This window comes from Myxine glutinosa, chromosome 5 (genome assembly GCF_964187855.1).
Source record: "Myxine glutinosa chromosome 5, kmMyxGlut1.1, whole genome shotgun sequence".
Classification (NCBI taxonomy): Eukaryota; Metazoa; Chordata; class Myxini; order Myxiniformes; family Myxinidae; genus Myxine; species Myxine glutinosa.
Window position 1 is genome coordinate 43235884 of NC_136265.1, and position 23412 is coordinate 43259295.

The 23412-nt window shown below is 42.5% G+C and overlaps 1 protein-coding gene across 1 annotated transcript in view; it reads right to left on the reverse strand.

Moving 5' to 3' along the window:
- Positions 1–1709: 1709 nt before the first annotated feature.
- The window catches only part of LOC137428642 (mucin-6-like), a gene marked incomplete at its 3' end in the record, with an annotated part of 41464 nt that continues 19761 nt past the window's right edge, over positions 1710–23412 (reverse strand). The window contains exons 15-29 of the mRNA XM_078777282.1: positions 23065–23159; positions 22778–22904; positions 21929–22175; positions 20915–20976; positions 19811–19908; positions 17979–18130; positions 17554–17692; positions 16740–16850; positions 16421–16612; positions 14940–15179; positions 14517–14673; positions 14064–14189; positions 13831–13978; positions 9436–9473; positions 1710–3430 (exon numbers count right to left, since the gene is read on the reverse strand). Of these exons, the coding sequence (XP_078633408.1) occupies positions 1710–3430; positions 9436–9473; positions 13831–13978; positions 14064–14189; positions 14517–14673; positions 14940–15179; positions 16421–16612; positions 16740–16850; positions 17554–17692; positions 17979–18130; positions 19811–19908; positions 20915–20976; positions 21929–22175; positions 22778–22904; positions 23065–23159 (3653 nt within the window). The remainder of the gene's footprint in view (positions 3431–9435; positions 9474–13830; positions 13979–14063; positions 14190–14516; positions 14674–14939; positions 15180–16420; positions 16613–16739; positions 16851–17553; positions 17693–17978; positions 18131–19810; positions 19909–20914; positions 20977–21928; positions 22176–22777; positions 22905–23064; positions 23160–23412) is intronic.

The following is a 23412-nucleotide window of genomic DNA, read 5'->3' on the forward strand; positions in this document are numbered from 1 at the left end:
TTTTCCAAGTTTTCCAATTTTTCCAAACACGATGGAATAATATTTGCCGATATGAACAGTGATATGGCTTTTGTTGAGATTCTACGTACCAAGAGAGAGTAGATCGACTCCTGACGAACTCTTCCTAAACAAACGTGCAGCTCCGAAGTAACAAGGCAGCGTGTGCAAAGCGACTGAGAAACAGGTGTAGCAGCCGCTTCCGTGTTACAGATTCGGCGCGTACTCTTCACACATAAACGTGCGACTGAGAAAGACGTGTAGCGGGTGCTTCGGTTTTCCACAAATCAATATTTTTTCAAAATGGTCACCAAGTACTGTTTAGATTTTGATGATTTGCTTGTGATATGATTCAACGGCTGTTCATATGAATCCTTTAAAATAAAAAAAGCCTTCAATTTCTGATATTTTGCCTTTTCATTTGGGCTTCCCAATTGAAGCCCCGCCTGTAGGGCGGGTGCCGTTGCTGATGATGAAAATATCAAAATGATCGGATCGTGCATCTATCGCTTTTGTGGGTTTGTATGGAGCTGAAACTCCAGTCTATTACTTACGTACAATATGAACGTAACTTTTAAACATTTACACCCTTTAGACTGCTGAGAACCCGTGACCATTTTGAGTTTCGAACCTTCACATCCCAGAGATGCTTTCGACCCCTGTATAACCCTTAAGACCCTCACAACTATTGGAACATGACAACAAACACTTTGGATACTTCAGACTCCTTCGACCCCATCGATAAATTTTGACCTCTTAGACCCCATAAAGCATCCACAGGCCTTAGGGTTCAGACCCATTAGAGATTAGACATTTACACCATTTAGACCTGCACACCCTTCAGACCTTTTAAGAACCCATTGACGTATTTGACCGCTTACACCCCTGATATCCCAGAGATCTTTAGACACTTTGGAGCCCTTCGACCCCTTCAATATGATTTGAATCTGAGAACACAAAAATTTTGACAAACCATTTCCCTCCCGAGTAAAGGCAGGTAAAATGCACCAGTTCGTGGAAGAGAATCACTGGGAACCCACACATGGTGCATGCCCGAAGGGCATCATTGGCATTCAAACATCATTTCGAAAGTCCCGAATTGCACATCAACAGTCAGAGAGACTGAGAATTTCATGCAGAATTTGACATGGAATGGATGCAATGCAACCAACACAAGCAAAATCACAAACAAGAAGTGAGGAGCAGGTGAATTACTGGTACAGGTCTATTAAAATCATCAAACACCAGACATTGCTCAAATATATAATTTTACCTTTTGGAACGGGCGTTGTTCCCACCGCGGCTGGTGTTGTGGGTCGTATTGGCTTCTCTGCAGTTGGCGCAGTCTCTGTAACTAATGTTTCAAAAGTAGTCAAAACTGTAGTGGCAACTGGTGTTGTGGCAGGCACAGCAGTCACGCCTGTTGTTGGAACAGGAGGTAAGGTTGGGGGCACAGGGACGGTTGGAACAGGCATTACTGTCGTCGGTGGAGGTGCAATTGGAACCGTTGGTGGAACAGGTGGTAAAGTTGGAGGAACTCCAGTTGGTGGTGGGGCTGCTGTTGGTACTGCCGTTGTTGGAACAGGAGTTAAGGTTGGGGGCACAGGGACGGTTGGAACAGGCATTACTGTCGTCGGTGGAGGTGCAGTTGGAACCGTTGGTGGAACAGGTGGTAAAGTTGGAGGAACTCCAGTCAGTGGTGGAGCTATTGTTGGTACTGCTGTTGTTGGAACTGGAGGTAAGGTTGGACGCACAGGAACGGTTGGAACAGGCATTACTGTCGTCGGTGGTGGTGCAGTTGGAACCGTTGGTGGAACAGGTGGTAAAGTTGGAGGAACTCCAGTCAGTGGTGGAGCTGCTGTTGGTACTGCCGTTGTTGGAACTGGAGGTAAGGTTGGACGCACAGGAACGGTTGGAACAGGCATTACTGTCGTTGGTGGAGGTGCAGTTGGAACCGTTGGTGGAACAGGTGGTAAAGTTGGAGGAACTCCAGTTGGTGGTGGAGCTGTTGTTGGTACTGCCGTTGTTGGAACAGGAGGTAAGGTTGGGGGAACAGGAACGGTTGGAACAGGGACAACTGTCGTCGGTGGAGGTGCAGTTGGGACCGTTGGTGGAACAGGTGGTAATGTTGGAGGAACTCCAGTCAGTGGTGGAGCTATTGTTGGTACTGCCGTTGTTGGAACTGGAGGTAAGGTTGGACGCACAGGAACGGTTGGAACAGGCATTACTGTCGTCGGTGGTGGTGCAGTTGGAACCGTTGGTGGAACAGGTGGTAAAGTTGGAGGAACTCCAGTCAGTGGTGGAGCTGCTGTTGGTACTGCCGTTGTTGGAACTGGAGGTAAGGTTGGACGCACAGGAACGGTTGGAACAGGCATTACTGTCGTCGGTGGAGGTGCAGTTGGAGCCGTTGGTGGAACAGGTGGTAAAGTTGGAGGAACTCCAGTTGGTGGTGGAGCGATTGTTGGTACTGCCGTTGTTGGAACTGGAGGTAAGGTTGGGGGCACAGGAACGGTTGGAACAGGCATTACTGTCGTCGGTGGTGGTGCAGTTGGAACCGTTGGTGGAACAGGTGGTAAAGTTGGAGGAACTCCAGTCGGCGGTGGTGGAGCTATTGTTGGTACTGCCGTTGTTGGAACTGGAGGTAAGGTTGGACGCACAGGAACGGTTGGAACAGGCATTACTGTTGTCGGTGGAGGTGCAGTTGGAACCGTTGGTGGAACAGGTGGTAAAGTTGGAGGAACTCCAGTCGGTGGTGGAGCTATTGTTGGTACTGCCGTTGTTGGAACTGGAGGTAAGGTTGGACGCACAGGAACGGTTGGAACAGGCATTACTGTCGTCGGTGGAGGTGCAGTTGGAACCGTTGGTGGAACAGGTGGTAAAGTTGGAGGAACTCCAGTCGGTGGTGGAGCTATTGTTGGTACTGCCGTTGTTGGAACTGGAGGTAAGGTTGGACGCACAGGAACGGTTGGAACAGGCATTACTGTCGTCAGTGGAGGTGCAGTTGGGATCGTTGGTGGAACAGGTGGTAAAGTTGGAGGAACTCCAGTCGGCGGTGGAGCTGCTGTTGGTACTGCTGTTGTTGGAACCGGCACTGTTGTTGTGGATATTGGTGGCCTCTCTGCAGTCATCGGGGTTTCTGTAAGAATTGCTTCTTCTGTTGTCATGTAGGTAGTTGGTGGCGGAGTCGTAATTGGCACCTTTGTTGTTTTTGGAGTAAATGTTATCACTGGGGGTGGAGTTGGAATTGTTGTGGTGGGTACAGGAGGGATAACAGTTGTTGCTGGTAGAGTAGTTGTGGTGATGCAATTGACCTTCGTTTCAACATTTTCGTCAATGGTACATGTTGTGTTATATGTGCACAGATCCAGTTCATCCACTTCAACGGAAATTTCTGTTCCTGGACTGTAAATTTCCCCACCATAGCAACATCCATCTGTGAAAGAAAGGACCAAACATTAAATAATAATTTGACAACAACTTTGAAGAAATGTATCATATGCACATAACGTGTAGATAGAACAATGATGTCAGAATACAAGTGAAACATTTATGTCAACCTGGGTTTCAAACCTGTGTTGCTTGTATAATTTTGCAAGATTGATGTGCCAATTACACATTATTTATATTGATGAATGGATATTTGGTCCTTCCCATTTTCTTGGAAGATGCTGCGATTACAACAGAGATCATGCATCATTTCATCAGAGCTTTTATAGTGATGGTGTCATTGCAAGAGGTTTAAACAAATGCTTATGTGACATATCTCAGAGTACAATTCTTGTTTTATGAAGGGCTTTCATATTTATTTTCAGTTGCTTTGTCGGCTTTTCAGTTACTTCCTGGAAACCTGGAAGTTTCTCAAAGGAACATTGTTTATGTGATGGAAACTCCAATTTTTCCTGCAAAGTTACAATCACAGATGACTGATTAAGTGGTTGTGATTGTCGATTTTCTGAAACGTTTTTTCTTGTGGGGTCTAAGGCTCATGGAAGAGCTGTCACACACAGATCAAGGACAAAGCAAACAGGCAGATAGAGATTTTTTGGGGATACTAAATCGAGGCTCGTGAAAGAGCTAACATTTACTTCACAAACAAATCAACCAGACAAACAAAATATATAAAAATAGGGAGCGGAAGACAAGATGGGGAGAGAAGGGGAAGCACACAAACACAACATTTGAGAGCAAGGAGATGTGTGGGAGGGAGAGGGCTTGGGAGGAGTGGTGGTGAACAGCTGTTTTAAAGACCTGGAGGGTGGAGTGGGATTGAAGAGAGTGAGGGAGTTTGTTCCAGAGGTGGGAGAAAAGAGTAATGAAGGAGTGAAGGTGAGCAGAGAGTCTTGATTTTGGCAGTTTAACCATAAGAGGGTTGCAGGCAGATCTTGTGCAACCTGTAGGAATATTTGCGGGACAGAGCCCAGAGAGAGCTGGGAGGAGGGGGGGGGGGCAAGGCCAGAGAGGAGTCGGTAGAAGACGGAAAGACCACCAACCTGCCTGCGGTGAGTGAGTGAGAGGCCCTTGGAGTTAGCTTCATCACGGGAGATTCCAATGATTCTGAACGCTTTGGTTTCAACATCGTGAAGACGAGCTAGGTGTGAGGCAGGAGCACCAGCCCAGAGGGGAGAGCAGTATTCCATTGAGCTGCAGATGAAAGCCTTGTATGTGCTGAGGAGCTCAGGTGTGCCAAGGAAGGACTTCGCACGACGGAGGATGCCAGTCGGCAACTGGCTTTGGAGGCCAGATTTGAAATGTTGTTTTCCCAGGAAAGATCATGGCAGATAATGAGACCCAAAAGCTTGAGTGACAGAACTTGTTGGAGAGGATTATTCAGAAAGTGGATGGGAGGGTTGTCCAGTCGGTCTTTTCGGAGAGACATCGTAAGAGTGTGAGATTTGTCAGGATTGAAAGACATGTTCCACTTGTTTGCCCAGTCTGTGATTTTGTCCAGGTCTGCAGAGAGTGAGGAGGCTGCAGACTGTCGATCTGAGGGATGAAGAATGGAGCGACAGAGAGTAGAGTCATCAGCAAAGAGATAGAGAGGATTTTCAAGAGAGTCAGAGAGATCATTGATGAAGACCAGAAAAAGCACAGGGCCCAGAACACTGCCTTGGGGAACTCCAGCCTGAACAGGAAGAGGAGATGAGAGAAAGCCATTCAGGGCCACACGTTGACTACGACGAGAGAGGAAGTCCGCCAGCCATGCGTGGAGACTTCCATGGATACCAAAAGAGGAGAGTTTGGTGAGCAGAGTGGGGTGCTCGACCGTATCGAAGGCACGTGATCTGTCAAGGGAGACAGCTCTAATTTCCTGTTTGGCATTGAGGACCTCCATCCATTGTTGAGAAAGCAGAAGCAGCATGTCCAGAGTAGAGTGACCAGGTCTGAAACCAAATTGACGATCAGAGATCAAGCCATTGGAGAAGAGGAAAGATTTCATATCTGAAGCAATGATGGATTCCATGACTTTGCTGATAATTGGGAGAAGGCTAATTGGTCTGTAGTTGCTGGGATCTGTTTTTGAACCTTTTTTGTGCAAAGCAGTGATGTTGGCAGATTTCAAAGCAGATGGCAGATGACCTTGAGCAAAAGAGAGGGTGAAGAGAATAGAGAGAGTGAGTGAAAGAGCAGAAGAACAGGATTTTAGGACCCGTGGGCTGATGCCGTCAGGTCCAGTTGCAGAATCAGAGTCGAGGGTTGACAGAAACTTTTCCACCTTCGCCGGAGGAAAGGACACAGAGTCCAGGAGCAGCTGGGTACGACTGGGTACGGTGGGTACAGAGAGAGATGGGTTTGGGACACAAGATTTTGAGGCAAACACAGAGTTGAGGCATTCAGCTTTTTCACGTGCGGAGTCAGCCGTGTGGCCGTTTGAGGTGAGGGAGGGGATGGAGGGGGAACAAACACCAGAAACAGATTTGACCAGACGCCACCAGGATTTGGAAGAGGGAGACAGATAAGAGAGTTCGGTCCTGAGAACGGAGAGATATTGTTTCCTGGCTCTCCTGAGGGTGGACACACACTTGTTTCGGGCTTTGTGAAAGGAAATGAGATTTCCTTCCGTTGGATTTGCTTTCCAGGAGACGAAAGCAAGTTGTTTCTGGGCAATAGCTAGCCTCACCACAAGATTCCGTGGACCATGGACGGGAGGAAGGGTATGACAACTGAAGACGAGATGGGATAAATCTGTGCATGAGAGAGAGCAATTTACTTTGGAAGAATTCCCAGGATGGGTTGATGTCAGAGGCGATAGATATGTGAGACCAGTCCAGATGATTGATGGCTGCTTGAAGACCGTGCCAGTTGGCCTGAGTGAAATGCCAGACTCGTCGACGCTGAGGAGGCTCTCTGAGAATGGTCAGAGAGATGTCCACTTTAACAAGCACATGATCAGATGAGCCGATTGGAGCAGAAGAAGAGAGGCAGACATTTTCAGGGAAGTTAGTCATAACCAAGTCCAGAAGAGAAGATGCTCCGTTGACTGAGATCCGGGTCGGGAAATTGACAGATTGTGTCAGTCCCAGTGAGTCACAGAAGTCCTTTGCTGAAGAGCCATGGCTGGTGAGAGAGGTACCCACACCCAGCCAACTGGCATGATGACAGTTGAAGTCGCCAGATATGAGGAAGAGAGAGTTTGGATGAGTTGATAGAAGTTGGTCCATATTATCAGACAGCGAGATGTAGATGGAGTCATCACTGTTTGGTGGACGGTACAACACACATATGAACAAAAGGTGGGAGCGAAGGGGAAGCCATAGCCAAAGGTATTCCTGGGGGTGAGGTGGAGAGAGGGCAGTGCAGGGCGAGTGAGGCAGAGAGTTTTTTTATAAAGATAGCAACGCCACCTCCAGGACGAGGCTCAGGTCTATCATACCGGAGGAGGGAGTAACCTGGGAGAGATACCAAGGAATCAGAGACATCATGAAGGAGGAAAGTTTATGTTAAGCAGATCACGTCTGGTTTGTCAGAAGCAACCTGTATGGAGAGATCAGTCAAGTTTGAGCGAAGGCCCTGGATGTTTGAGGTCTATACTGTTAAAGAAGAGGAAGGGGGAGCATCGGATACAGAACAGGGGGGGGGGGGGGGGAGCGGTAGGGTAAGATGTGGAAGAGGAGGAAGAGGTAGGGAGAGCTGTTGAAGGTGTGTCAGATATTTCAGAATAGCTTGGAGAAAGGGAAGAATGGGGCGGACAAAAGGTTTGATGGTGATTGGGTGAGGCACAGTGAGGTGTTATTTGAGGAGGGGGAAGAGTGAGGCAGAAGGTTGGGGGAGATGAAGGTGAAAGTTGGAAGGGGGAAGAAGCGGGGAGAACGCTTTGAGGAGGAGGGGTGAGAGGGGAGTCTAGGAGGGGAGGAGCGAGGGAGAGTCTCGGAGGGGAGGGGTGTGGGGGGAGTTTAGGAGGGAAGGGGCAAGGGGGGAGATTTGAAAGGGATGGGTGATGGGGAAGATTTGGAGGGGAGGAGCAAGGGGGAAGATTTGAAAGAGATAGGTGATGGGGATGATTTGGAGGGGAGGGGCAAGGGGGTAGATTTAGAGGGGAGAGGTGATGGGGAAGTTTTGGAGGGGAGGGGTGATGGGGAAGTTTTGGAGGGAAGGGGTAATGGGGAAGATTTGGAGGGGAGGGGCAAGGGGGAAGATTTGAAAGGGATGGGTGATGGGGAAGATTTGGAGGGGAGGGGCAAGGGGGAATATTTGAAAGAGATGGGTGATGGGGAAGATTTGGAGGGGAGGGGCAAGGGGGTAGATTTGGAGGGGAGGGGTGATGGGGAAATTTTGAAGGGGAGGGGTGATGGGGAAGTTTTGGAGGGAAGGGGTGATGGGGAAGTTTTGGAGGGAAGGGGTGATGGGGAAGATTTGGAGGGGAGGGGTGACATTGGATTTTGAAAAGTGTACGATTAATGGGAAACGAACATTTATTGCAAAATGAGTTTCTTGAGACCTTCGAGTCAAAAATACGTTTGAGGATGCTGAAGGATGGGTGGAGTGCTGGAGAGTTTCAGGAATGTATGAAAGAGGCACTGTAAGAGATGGAATTTTTTTTTGGAATGGATAGATTTGGTTAGCCAGTCGAAAGCATCCTTTTATAGAAGAAGAAGAAAAAGGTGTTATAGTATACGACAGAATACAGTTCTTCAGGGGACAGTTTAAACATTTTTAACAACATGATCACGTGATCACGAACAACGTGGTCGAAGAACGAACGAACAAATAAGAACGAACAAACGGATAAGAACAGAGAAGGAAATATTTTTTTGGTTTTTTTTTTTGAGTTGAGATTTTAAACAAGGAAGTATGGGGTGAAAAGACCGGGAAAAACAGAGACCGAAAGTAATTGCAGCGCAATCGAAGAACCGCTGAGACAAAAACAAAGCCTCAAGCCAAGGTCAGACACGGTAGCCTACTACACGAGGCCTCAGAATACGCGACACGAACTAACCGACGATTCTGTACACAGGTATGAAAAACCAACACCGAGAATCCTATTAAAGACACACCAATAGGTACACACACCGAAAGAAAGATACAGTTTCGACAAAAACACAATTGTGAAAAATTACTTAACTTCGAAAGCGTGAGCGCATGGACAGCTTTTTCAAGTCGATACCAGATACCAGATAGATACCGATAGCTACTAGTGAATGTATATGGAGTTGAGAAACAACGAATTGCAAAGGAAATAGTGAATGAACGGGTAAAAGAACCATTGTGGATCGGTTTGAGTTCAGCACTTTCCTTCTCTTACACGTGTTGCGCGAGCAATTCAAAACCTGCAATCTGTTGCAAGATCGAATTGCATTTGTACATATTTGTACATGAAAAATTACTTAACTTCGAAAGCGTGAGCGTATGGACAGCTTTTTCAAGTAGATACCAGATAGATTCAAGTAGATACCAGATACCAGACAACACAGGGCTAACCCCCGCTCTTGCAGGGAAAATGGCCGTAAAATGCCTGTTGTTATTGTTGTTGTACAGGGCTCGACTTTTAACACAAAGCAAACACAGCCATTGACCTTGAAGAAATAGTTTCCTGGAACACACTGAGTGTTGGTGCTGCCATCCCGAGGCTTCGCTTTTCTTTGCAGTCCGGGTATTTTAAGGAGAACTATCTCTCTCCACTGTCCCTCTGCCCCTTACACCATGGTATGTCAATCCATGGTTTTGTCCATGCTCTATCCTCTAAATGTTGAGCATCAAGTGAGCAAGCAAAATGTACAATTTTTGTAATCTTTGGTATGACCCAGCCACGGTTGCAATCAAAATACCGACTTTCCAAACCCAGAACAGATGCTCTGACCACAACGTCACCGAGTGTGAATGCAGAGCAAATGCGTAGTTTAATTTGTAATAATGCTGTCCAGATTTTTAAAGTACAATTATTATTCATCATGTTATTGTTATTGATATCAAATTCAGCTAAAACACAACAAATCTCATCACCTGCTTTGGAGCACGTCAGGAAACCATTTGTGCAAGTGCTGCAACACAACAACAAAATGTGGTGTTAATCAATCAATCAATTTCAAGCTCCTCAACCAAAGCACTTTCCAAAAAAGTTAGGAAAGGTTAAAAAACAAAAAGCAACAAAAACTATGTTGTAAAGAGGAAACGGGACCAGAGAATAAAAACAGATGATGAAAAAGGAAACAGATAACAGCATCGACAATGCAGCACATTCGTAGATGTGGATTCTACCAGGAATTTGAATGCAACAACTGCGGTCAAGAACCATAGACAAGACAAACAACACGAGAACTTCAAAGAAAGAGGCAAATTGAAGATGCTCAGGCAAATTGAAGCATTACAAACTTTTAAGAACCCCAATTAAAAATGGCAATGCGCTTGTTTGAAATGTTTTTGGTCTGCATTTGAACTGTGAGTACTTTCGTGCTTTCCTGAGAATAAAAGGTATATCTCTCATGGCAGGTAACCATGTTGTGCGCAAATGATGGGTTTCAATAGTGAGTGCAAAATATTTGCACAAATTATATCGTCGTTCCTCCAGGGTTTGTCATTTACATGTTTCCAAAGCCAGATGGTAAGATGTGTAACGTTGTCCTGACATTATTTTGCAGGCTCTTTTTTGAACCCGTTCTAAATTGTTCACCTGTGCTCCATTGAAAGTAAAGTAAGTAAAGTTAAGGCTCCATTGAAAACAGGTACACAACACACCAACACTGGTTTTATGTAGCCAATATAAATTGTCACAAGGTCACAGATGGGTAAGTTGTACGATTTAAGATTACGTAAAATGTACAACTTTCTCTTACATTTTTTCAGCATTTCTCCTGTATGAACATCCCATTTCAAGTTTTCCTGTATTGTCACACCAAGCACTTTGATTGATTGCGCACTGCGTAACTGTGTTATTTATAAAGAGGGTTTGGTGTTGCACTGGTTACTTTGTGAAGGAAACTGTCATCGTGTAACATTTTGACGCATTCAGTTTCATGTTATTATCAGTTGTCCAATTCTGAAAAGAAAGTAAGGATTGCTGCATCTGTGACTGTTGAGTCTCTTTACAACTTTCAACAAGGGTAAGATCATCCACATCTTTAAAATATGGGATGGGACTTTTCTCACATGCATCATTAATCATTACCAAAAACTAAATTTGAACTAATTTTGTACCCTGTGGTAGTCCAGCATGACTATTTTTAAAATCTGATATGGCTCCCTTATATTTCACACAATAGTGACGAAATTCCAAAAAGCTAATAATCCAGGAGATAATACATGGGCGTAGTCCAAGGTGAATCGATTTATAAACCAGAACATTATGATCAATTCGGATCGAAGGCTTTTGAAAAATCTGTAAGAACTACGGTGGATATTGATGTTGGATTATCAGCATTTTCATATAGCTGATGAGGCATTCCTATTAGATAATGACAAGTTCATAGCTTTCTTTGATTACCGTACTAATTAGGATCGTTTTTTTTTCAATGTCCTCGATGAGCAATTTTGCAATAAATGATTCCGCAACTTTTGCAAAGTAGCTCGTTCGTGCCATTGGTCTCAATTCCCACAAAGTCGGTGGTTGTGACTTTGGAAAGGGCATCACTTCTGCATACTTCCAACGATCCGGAAGTTTCGCTTGTTCAAATGATGCATTTAAAACATCAGACAGGGGAAAACTTAATTAATAAGCAAATTCAAGGATGACTCACACAGGTAAGTCTCCAGAAGTGCTTGATTTTGAAATTCAAGTTTACATTATTGATTATAGACCTGTTGGGGTTGGACACAAGGAGATCTTAACAGGGAGGGTAGGTATGCTGGTAATTTTGTTCCATCAATTCTGGGTAAATGGTCTGCTATAGCAATAAAATGTTCGTTGATTATATTAGCTGTGTTTTTGTATTGTTGTGGATAAAAATTTGTTTTTTAATCCAGAGCTACCAAGGATGTCAGGATAACTCAATGTACTTTTGCATAAATCACAAGAACTTCAGGGGAATAAGACAAAAATGGACATCAACACTGTATACAGTCACGTGAAAAAGTAAGTACACCCCATGTAAAGTTTTGACTTTTTCAACATATTTCAACATACAGCTATTTGATCTTCATTTCAACAATATTGATAGATAAAGGTGATATAATATAACAAATATCATGAAACATTTACATTTTGTAGTCCATTGCATAATTTAAATAAACATAAATGCAAATTTCGCATGTGGAAAAAGTCAGTACACCCCGACATTTATCACTACTTCAAATACCTAAAATTAGAATCAGGTGCACCAGCTCAGGTGCAAATGATTAGAACATCGTTAGAGAGGATCTTGGAGGAACCTGTTTTATTTAAACCTCAGACATTTAGTTTGGTTTGCTCTTTGTTGTTGAAGTGTGCGGCATCACCATGCCTAGATCAAAAGAGCTCTCTGTGGCCTTCAGAAAGAAGGTTATAGATGCCTACGAGTCTGGGAAGGGATTTAAAAAGATCTCCAAACAATTTGAAATCAATCATTCGACTGTCCGGAAGATCATCTACAAGTGGAGAAGATTCCAAACAACTGCCAACTTGTTCAGCCCAGGCCGCCCCAGCAAGTTCAGCCCGAGAGCAGACCGCAAGATGCTGAAAGAAGTCTCTAAGAACCCCAGAATGTCATCACGGAACCTACAGGTAGCTCTTGCCACTGTTGATGTCAAAGTGCACGAGTCCACCATTAGAAAGAGGCTGAACAAATTTGATCTACATGGGAGGTGTGCCAGGAGGAAACCTTTGCTGTCCAGAAATAACATCAGGACAAGACTAAAGTTTGCCAATGAACACCTAGGCAAAGACCAGCACTTCTGGAACAATGTGCTCTGGACAGATGAGTCAAAGCTAGAGTTATTTGGCCACAGTACCAGAAGACATGTTTGGCGAAAACCAAAGACAGCATTTGACCGCAAGAACCTGATACCAACTGTAAAGCATGGTGGTGGAAATATTATGGTTTGGGGCAGCTTTGCTGCATCAGGGCATGGGCAGCTCACCCTCATATAATCCACTATGAATTCTTCATTGTACCAGAGGGTGCTTGAGGATAATGTGAGGCCATCTGTCGGAAAGTTGAAGCTCAACCAAAGGTGGACCTTGCAACATGACAATGACCGTAAACATACCAGTAAATCCACCAAGGAATGGCTGAAAAGAAAGAAATGGAGGGTTCTGGAATGGCCAAGTCAAAGCCCAGATCTATATCCCATCGAGATGTTGTGGGGGGATTTGAAACGAGCTGTGCATGCAAGAAACCCCTCAACCATCGCACAGCTGGAAGAATTCTGCATGGAGGAGTGAGAAAAATTTCTCCCAGTCGATGTCAGAGATTGGTAGACAGTTATAAGAAACGCCTACTTGAGGTTGTTTCTGCCAAAGGGGGCAACACCACCTATTAGAGCCAAGGGGAGCAAGAGTGTACTTACTTTTTCCACATGCGAAATTTGCATTTATGTTTATTTAAATTATGCAATGGATGACAAAATGTAAATGTTTCATGATATTTGTTATATTATATCACCTTTATCTATCAATATTGTTGAAATGAAGATCAAATAGCTGTATGTTGAAATATGTTGAAAAAGTCTAAACTTTACATGGGGTGTACTTACTTTTTCACGTGACTGTAGTTGTGCAATATGAGAGACTCGAGCCAGCATCATGAGTTGTGTGCTCACAATGGAGTGCCAAACAGACAAAGGCAACACTCTACAGAACTCATCGAAATGCTTTGAGGATGAATTAACGATTAGATGTGTGAAATTAATGCAACTACATCATTTACACACAGCCTCTTGTTAAAATTAACTTTTTATCTGGGAAGCAACCCCTATTCCTTCATAAAACATCAGACTGCACACTAAACTGAGGGTGTTCAAATTATCCTTTTTTGAAAATATTCACCTGTAAAATATATTGCACTTCAATCATCTCATGTATCACAAACGTTTGATATTTAAACATAATTCTGAAGAGGAGCATAAGCTTTTATTTACTCCCGACTCCAAACAGGAAGTTATACATTTTATCTAAAGAAGATTACCTCCCTCCCCTTTGTACTCTGATTTAAACAGAAAACCTCAACTCCTCACTTTCTGATCCACAAATGCAGGCCAAACAATTGAACTTCTTGGTTTAAATCTTCTACAAATATTTGTAACTCCTCAATTATAATCAAGGTTGAATCTGCCCAATCACGTCCTCTTTTGAAGTAATTTGCAAGCACTTCTTTTCCAAACTAATGAGCTTGTAATTTCCCAAAAAAATAAAAGTACGACTGACATGCGATGTCACTATAGATAGAGCTGATTAAAATAAACCTACATAAAATTCAAGAGCGTTACCATTCACTGCAGATTTCTGGGAAGGGAACAAGAGTCCCTGCAAGAATCACTCTGTCGCCAATGTAGCAGCTACAGCTGGACAAAGGTACACAGGTCATGGAGTTTTCATCCAGGTATGGGGCAGAATCCGGACAGGTGGGGTAGCAACCTGTAAAATACAGCGGGATTATTTTTGTAATTGGGTTAAAATAAAAAATACAAACAACGAGGAGTCTGAGTGCTCAGGGCTTTACCTTCAAGAAGTGGTGGCTGTTCGAACTTTGCTTTATAAAGGTTATGGCAGGTTGAAGGCATCGTTCCGCATGGGTTGTAGTGCCAGACACACTGGCCTGGTTTATTGTAATAATCACAGAAAACAGCTGTGGTTGGAAGATAAAAATAACTCGGTGAGAAAAAGAGTAAAACAGTCAACGCCAACTCAGTTTTTAGTGCAGCATCACAGAGGAGGTTCAATAAGACCAAACAATAAGACTTTTGTCAAGGAATTTAAAGCTTATTGGTGACCAAAGGTACGGAGGAAATCCTGAAGGTCACCTGAGCATGTTAGTGTGGTACTTGACAATCCTGATGGTATATTATCTCCGAAATTCCGAAAAAATCTCTCAGGTTTATTAAAGATTATATGAAGCAAGTCATATCGGCTTTCCTCGATAAATACATTTGAGGCACAGAAAGTTCTAACTTACGGCACAGCTCAGGTGTCCTCCAGCGTATGCAGACGCCAACTTCATTGCAGGCAGCGGCATACGCAGCAATGGCCGTGCACAGACATTCACAGTCACCGCCTGAGTCACAAGCGCACGAGTCGTGCACACAGGCTTCATAGTAAGGTATGTGGTATACCTAGTTGTTGGATTGGAGTGTCAGGAGATGCAAGAGAGGAATTATATTCAAGGAAAAATAACCCACAACAACAACAGGCATTTTAAAGGCCATTTTCCCTGCAGGAGCGGGGGAAGGAAGAATAACCATTAAATAAAAATGGAAATTTTTCAAATGCACAATTTCCATACAATTCTGAAACTATATTATCAATCCTGAAATAATTTACATCCATCATTCTCATTTAATACAACTTTGGATCCCAACAATGGGGAAGCAAGCTGTACCTCCTTATGACAATCCTTGAAGGTGTCGCTCTGGATAATGCTGCACTTCTTCTCGGCCCAGACCTGCCGGTAGATATTTTTCGTGCAGGGGTCTCTTTCCTCTGTAATATCTGGACAATCGTCAAACATTTTCCAACTGTTTCCAAAGTCCAGGGCACTGGTAACCGGCATCCCAGCACGTGTGCTCAAGTCATCCAACACATCCCCATTGAAGTTGGCACAGAGGCCACAAACTTTGCCCTGTCAACAACAAAAGGAATTGTTTTTTATTTATTTTAAACCACAAACATACATTTTATGTCAAAGCAAGATCAATGTTGGACTATCCGATTAGATCTGATTGATTCTACTGAAGCAGAAGAATGGGATCATGCTGGGCTGTTTGCCCAAGCAGTACTTAGAGCAGGAATTTGAACACGGTGCCAGCGTTGGCTTGCACACTCTTCACGGACAATTATCCAACCAAGACATTCTAGTTTTGTATTTTTAATTCATTTTCCTAAATTTGTAGCATTTGTTTTTCACTTGGAAGTTGTGGGTTACGTACGATGTGTAAATAAAGGTGAAAAACGTCTAATTTGATGCATTTTAATTCCAGGCTACAAGGTAACAAAAGGTGAAAATTTTGAAAGTGGGTGTACACTTTCTCTCGGCACTATATATATATACATATATATAATATATATATTTATTTATTTATTTATTTTTCATGTTCGCCACAAGGAATTTTTTTTTTTTCCCCATGTTCGCCACAAGGAATTTTTTTTTTTTCATGTTCGCCACAAGGAATATATATATATTATTTTTTTTCATGTTCGCCACAAGGAATGGTCTTCATTGTGAAGGTCTAAATGTGTGTGGTGATTGTGCAGTTACAATACGTTTTTTCACTGATAATTATCTTTTCAATGATGTGATTAACTTTTCAATTGGGGAATTAACGTTAAGAAGACTTGCAAAAAATTTACGTTTCAGAATGAAAGGGTTAAAAATCACAATCTCCTGCCACCTTCTCATACATAAAGAAACTTGGATTCAAGATCGTTTTGGCACGTATTACAACCCGATTAACTTTCTTATTGTGTTACCGTCTTTATTATTGGGTAAATAATGACATTATAATGTTACTTGCAAATAAAACCATCCTAATACCAAGCGTATGGCTTTGCCTTTGGACAGATAAATAACGGTTAGAAACCGAAATGTAATTTTCCTTTTAGAAATAATGGAAAAGGAGCTACCGCATAATGGAGTATAAATGTACGTAAATCCTTTGTTAAGTGGGGGACACCTGTATGAATGTATATATTATATAAACTGAATACAGTTCAATTGGCTAAATAAGATAAGGGTATATTAATTATTTGTGGAGGATGTAAAAATGGATACAAGTAAAGTTTTAAGGGAATCCAAATTCAATTTCCAAAAACTGAGAATAATTTGTACTGACCATTATGGAAGTGAAACATTTTGTTTCTTACCGACCATTCTTTGCTGAGCTTGATAAAGATGCTTGTGCGTCCATCCCACATAACCGTGATGCCCTCAGCCATCTGAAAAACTCGATACAAACCAACCGACTCAACAGCCAGATTATTGGGTCTCGAGGTTTTTCCTTCAAGCGGTATAATCTTGTACTTCCCATCTTTGAGCTGAACTTCAAGATTGTATTTCTGTTTGAATGACAATAACAATAACAAATGTCTGAAAATGTTTTTCTGAAGCTTATTAACTTGTTCAGCCTCTCCTATTTCCCATTTTGCTAATTTTAAAGCTATTATCATCTTGCTTTCCATGTACCTTCAGAAAGATCTTGACAGATCTTGAGCAGGTTGTGCCTGTAGTTCCACACTCCTCGTTTTCTGTGATGATCTGGAATGTCCCGTTTGTACGGCTCTTGCCACAGTAGTCCTGTTGAATATGTATGTTCGACACCCACAACTTGTCAGAGATTTTATTAAGGGCTGTAAAGGGTTAAACGTTCAGGACAACAGGTGACTGTGAAGGTCAGCAATGATCTACTTTGGTCGCTTGAACATAGTTGCCTGCATGATTGATCAATTTCTCCAGTATAATTTCATTTTGTGAAGATAATTACCTCCACCACCGAAGGTGGACTGAGGTTATGTTTTCACCCCTATCTGTCTGTTTGTCTGTGAGCAGGATATCTCAAAACATTGTGGACGGATTCGGTGGACATGTTGTGTGTGTGACAACGACAAATCGATTCAATATTGGTAAAATTTCCAATGCTAAAGCAGATACGGGATTTTTTTTATTTTCAAGACTCATGGAATTCCTGAAAACTACTGTGAATTGTGAATCCACGAATTTATTATTGTAAAACAGAAAATACCAACAACGTTGGTGGAGCACAGGGGCTGCAAATGAATACGAATAGCTGGTGCACAGGGGCTGCAAATGTAAAAGCAGATCACATTTTAAAAACCACGAATACACAGGGTCAGCGAATGTCGAATCCGTGAATGTCGGGGTTTCACGATACTGTATGTTCTTTCCAAAGCTAATGAAACCAACTTGAGATGAACCCAAAATGTTGTTCTTTATACAAGGTTAATATTGGATCTTTCAAGGTACGTGTGGGATCACATACCTGAACAACAGTATAGGCGCACTTCCCATCAAACAGGTAACGATGCCCATCAAATGTCACATAGTGTCCATCACCATACATCTTGCAGACAGCTGGGCATTTTTCAGTCGTACAGATCCATTTTCCCTCATTGCACACACTGCACATGAGTTTAAAAAGACAGGATCAGCCTTCACCTCATGCAATGACTCGGTGAATACAAATGGACAAAGGAAACATGGAAAGTTGTAACTTTCTCAATGTAATGAGCTATCAGCATTTGTTTTTTGAAATGTGATGTACTGAAGATGCTTTCTCATGTCTATTGAAATTAAGAGATAAAGAGCTCAAAACATATTATGCTATTACAGTTATATCAATTTTTATTGAACTGCATTATTTAAGTGTTTTTATCGGGTTGTGTAAGAAAGACTGCAGGCACGTACCATTGGTTGCAATCTACTGTGATTGTATCTCCACCAGCATATAATATGCCATTACGTTCACAGGAGCATTCCTTGACCAAAACGCAGTTTGCCAAGTCATCAAGAATCATTCCCGATGGGCAAACACAGCCCACAACACATTCGCTTGCAGTCTGCAGAGCACAATGAAAACGGGTTGGGGGAAAAGATTGATGGTGCCAGCTCTAACTTGGTAAGCAATTGCCATCTTGCATTTTTTTTTTTTTAACATACTCGATGCTCGTGGAAGAGCGAATACACCAAATGGATCAGAACATAACAGGATGCAAAAGGAACAGCAGAGATGCATGCATTAGGTCAGGAAGAGTAGGGAGAGGGGGGATGCACCAACAATAGAGTGGAAAACAAAGACAGAGGGAAATTTTTTGTGTCATCAACTGCATTTCTTTTCCTTGACCGACCTGGCTTCTGTCTATTGCTAAGTACACCAGTGGTTTCTTTAAAATAATATAATGTATGTATTTAAGATATTCCCAATTGTTACCCTCGCCTGAGGAGAGGGTATTGCATTTGAGTCCGTTTGTTTGTCCGCACAGAATAAATATGATTTTCTCTGCAACCGTTGGCCCGATTGACAGGAAATTTTCACCATAGGTGCAACTCTACCCGCATAATTTTTTTAATGATAATCATGACGTCATAGGGCAAGTGGTATGGCTGCCATCATGGAAAACCAAAAAGATTTGCACCTTTATATCTCCGAAAGCGCTGAATAGAAAAAATTGAGACATGGCTCATTGTAAAGAACTCTCCATGTGAATAACATCTTAATGATGATGTCATAGGTTCCTCCAATATGACGTCATAATTCGACAAGTACAAAACTTCATCCGATCAAGATAAAAACTTATTGAGCATCATCTTGAGATAAATTGGTGGAGGGGGAAAAAAAAAAACGACGTCTTCGGTCACGTGGTTCGGCCGCCATATTTGTTTCAACAAAAAAAAGCCTTAAAAACCACTGAAAACATGTCCTGGCAAGGGTCTGCAATCTGCGATTGCCCTTTCTAGTTGTATTTGTGTTGCCCAGTTTTTGTGCTGTGGTTCCAACTTATTTATTCTGTTCTTTGAGCTTTCTTTTCTTTCATGGACAGTTCTCTGGTTTTCATGTTGGTTTACACCTACTGTCTCTAAAGGCAGACTCAGAATGCAAAAGCAAAGGCTAACACCAAAAAGACATTCACAGTTGTTTTATATGTGAGATGTGTGTGTGTGTATGTGTGTGTGTGTGTGTGTGTGTGTGCATTATATATATTTATATATACAGTTCCCAATTGTTATATTGTGTGCACGCACATGTATGCACATGGAGTATTGTGTGCACATATGTGCACATATTGTGTGTGCGTTATATTGTTATTTATTTATTTATATATATATATTTATATATATATATATATTTATTTATATATATATAGATATATAGATATATATATATTTATTTATATATATATATATATATATATCCTGGTGAGAATTCACTCCATGCTGAAGATGGCTGGGAATCCACCAGAAACGTGGCCATGGATTGCAAAGACAAAACCACCCACTGCTAAAAGCACTGTTACTTGCTCCCTGTTAATCTTAGTATCAGTCAGCTTGCATGGGCAATTTGATGCCTTTTTTGACATGGACATAAGAAATGAGCACACCCCTTTGTTCAGTCATCAAAGCACAAATGCATCAATGTGATTGATCCTACTCAAATTCACATTTTATTGCATGTTCTTATTTCCAATGCACATTGTTTATTGTGCTGTTCCACACAAGTCTGAAGGAAAAGCAAAGCTTACACAGGGAACTGCATATGTACGACAGGTCCTCTCACAAGTCTTCCTCAAGTCTCCGGGCTGTATGCAGTCGACATACTCCTTGGGGGCTGTGCAGTTTGCTGCTCAGAAATATAGAAGTATTACTCTTTGCCGACAGTGATGGATCATTAGATTCGTTGTTGTGAAATAAATATACAGAAAAAATACTTTCATTGTCAAGCAAAGGTCAAACATATCACCTGAAAGAAGTTAATTTATCTGTGTGTAAAATGACCTGTTTTAACAATAATTTGGTGCTCCCAACCTTGTGAAAGAAATTTGTTGTACCTGTTTATTATCCCCAAGCTCTTGTTTTTCCACTAAAAGCAGTATATTCACAAAAAAAATCAGGGAGGGTGGATTTTCCAGGATGGGGAGAACACGAATTCAATCAGAATATTTAATCAGGGTAGGAGGACACTTATTCTCAATTAGCTCCTGAAAGCTGTGGAATTTATTGAGAACAAGCATTACGCCTCGGTCCCCCGTCGGTGAAGTGATGCGAGTTGTGACTTCCACAAAGTGGAAGACGCAAGGCGGCCATTTTGTATTTTGACGTGGCGACCCAATTTTCAATAGCGTTCTTCCTTGTTCCCTGATACACCCACACACCAGATTAGAAGTTGGTACTTCGCTTATTTTTCAAGATATTCCACTCACAAGGTTCAGACATAAATGGCGGCGGCCATCTTGGATTTTGACGTGGCGACCCAAGTTTCAATAGCGTTCTTCCTTATGCCTAGATACACCCACACACCAGATTAGAAGTTGGTACTTCGCTTATTTTTCAAGATATTCCGCTCACAAGGTTCAGACATACATGGTGTCAGACATACATGGCGGTGGCCAACTTGGATTTGACGTGGGTTGCACCCACACACCAAATTAGAATTCGGTCCTTCGCTTATGCATGCACGCACACACGTACGCACGCCCGCATGCACGTCCGCACACACGCACGGACGGACGCGCACACGGACGGAGGGGAAAACCATAGTCCCCCTTTCGCTCCGCGGTGCGACGGGGCACAATAAGTGTGCTGTCTTGATGCATAAAACATATGAAAATGGAAGATTTTGTACTTACGTTTTTGTCCTTGTACAAATTCTGTTTCACCATCACAGTACAACTGGCCAGCTTCACATAAGCTGTAAAGCAGAAACAGGGCTTAGATATTTGGTGATACACCACTTTGTGGAGTTTTTCTTGCTATACCTTTATGGTATATAGTCTATTCAAAGTGTACGAGCTCAATGAGTCGACCAGCCATGCTAAGCATTTATTTTTTTTAACAACTATTTGTTACATCTCATTCAATGTTTTGGGCTCTATATTTCTCTGCGTTAATTACCTCCACCACAAAAGGTGGATGGAGGTTATGGTGTCACCCCTGTCAGCAGGATAACTCAAAGTCTGTGAGCAGGATAACTCAAAGTTATGGATGGATTCGGACGAAACTTGGTGGACAGGTTGGGTGTGTGACAAGGATGGATTGTTTCGATTTTGGTGAGCATCCGGATCCAGATACTAGAACTTGTATTATTTCTAAAGTGATTCTTCCCCATTAGGGCCAAAAACGATATATCACACTGTATTTCAAAAAGTTAGGAACGCATTTAGATAAAACTTGGTGCATGAATGGGAGGTGACAAGAACAAGCCGATTAGATTTTGGTTAAGGTCCAGATGAAATCCGGCCTATCAATGGGCTACAAAACGTAAATTGTTCAATCTGGCAGAGGTGTGCGCGATACCGAGTGCCATTATAGTTGCCTCTGCCACCGAATATGGATGGAGGTTGTGTTTTCACCCCTGTCTCGCTGTTCATGAGTTTGTGAAATGGACATCTCAAAGCTGTGTTTGGTTTCAGCCGAAATTTGGTGGGGAGATTCGGTATTTTACAAGAACAAAATTATTGTTTTGTTTCTGGTGGGGTGGGGGGGGGGGGAGAGGGGGGCAGATAAAAGAATACCGTAGGAGAGGTAGAACTGTATAGGAAATCTCTGTGTAAGAGTTTTGTGGATGTGCGACGTGAAAAACACATTTGAATGAGTTAATTAATTTTGATAAATAAAAATTTCAATTATGATCCATCACTTACCACTTCTTCCCAAAGAAAGATATGCTGGTGCCATAGGCTACGACACGGTTGCCCAGATAGCAGTTGCAAAAAGATTCCTTCACACATTGATTTTCACTGTTCAGATAAAGTCCAACTGGACAGGTGCAGCCTTCCACAGGCATGTCATTGTTCAAGCAGAGTCTTTTGTCACCAAGTGAGCGACAAGTCTCCGAACACAGTTGTGCTGTGTAGGAAAATATCTGGTTTCCTAGACAACTTGGTTCAGCTGTGGGGGCGGAGTGGTAGACAGGGGTGGGGGCAGGGAAGGGAGAAAGTGGGGGGAGGTTGAGATTTAAGGTGGTTCGTTCTTCATGTTTCAATGCTATCATGGAGTGCTATCTTCATGCTATCATGGAGTGCTATCTTCATGCTTCAATGCTATCATGGAGTGCTATCTTCATGCTATCATGGAGTGCTATCTTCATGCTATCATGGAGTGCTATCTTCATGCTTCAATGCTATCATGGAGTGCTATCTTCATGCTTCAATGCTATCATGGAGTGCTATCTTCATGCTATCATGGAGTGCTATCTTCATGCTATCATGGAGTGCTATCTTCATGCTATCTTGGAGTGCTATCTTCATGCTATCAATGGAGTGCTATCATGGAGTGCTATCTTCATGCTTCAATGCTGTCATTCAGCAGTTCCTCTTCTCTAGATTATAATTCTTTTCCGATGAACTCCCATTGACGTTTGACGTTAGTTACAGGTTAGTCGAGTGGTTAATTTGTTCACATAAAGCTTTCAACAAAACTTGATCCATCACAGTCAGAACAGAACAATAAAATGTGAACTGTGCTTGGAGTTCAGCAAAGGATGGACGCACCACACAGTCCTTGTCTCCATCCGATGATTGTCGTTCCTCGAACGCCACAGGCGTGCGCATAGGATGCAGATGCAGCACACAAGGCTGGAATGATATTTTCCGCATTGCAGACGTCCATCAGACAGTTCTGTCAACAACAAAAGCACAACGACAATCTCAGAGCACTTTTCAGACCACAAGATGGCACCTCAGTGGTCGCTTTGCGTTTCAGTTTGGTCCTCATACATTTGATGATGCGTTTGCAGTTTGTGGAATAAATGGTGTTGGTTGTTGATTTAAATGGTTACCTTGTAGTATTCATCCGGAGACACGCTGTTGTGGCATGGTGCAAAAGGCCCCGCTTTTAATTTCAACAATGAACAGCTTCCCTCAGCAAACGTTTCTGATGAAAGGAAATGACATCACATCAACTGCTCTTCAGCACCACAAACTTTTCCTTGCATTTCTTCTTGATATTCTTTGCAGTTTTGTCAATATTTATCGAATTGCTTCCCTTTGATAATAATTATGAGTGCTGTGTAGTTTAAATTTGAGCTGGACTTTAGTTTTTAAAGGGCAGTTATTAACAAATGTTTGGGGTAAACTTTGAATCACCATCATATTTGATCACAGTAATGTGGAAAGACGCACAGTAA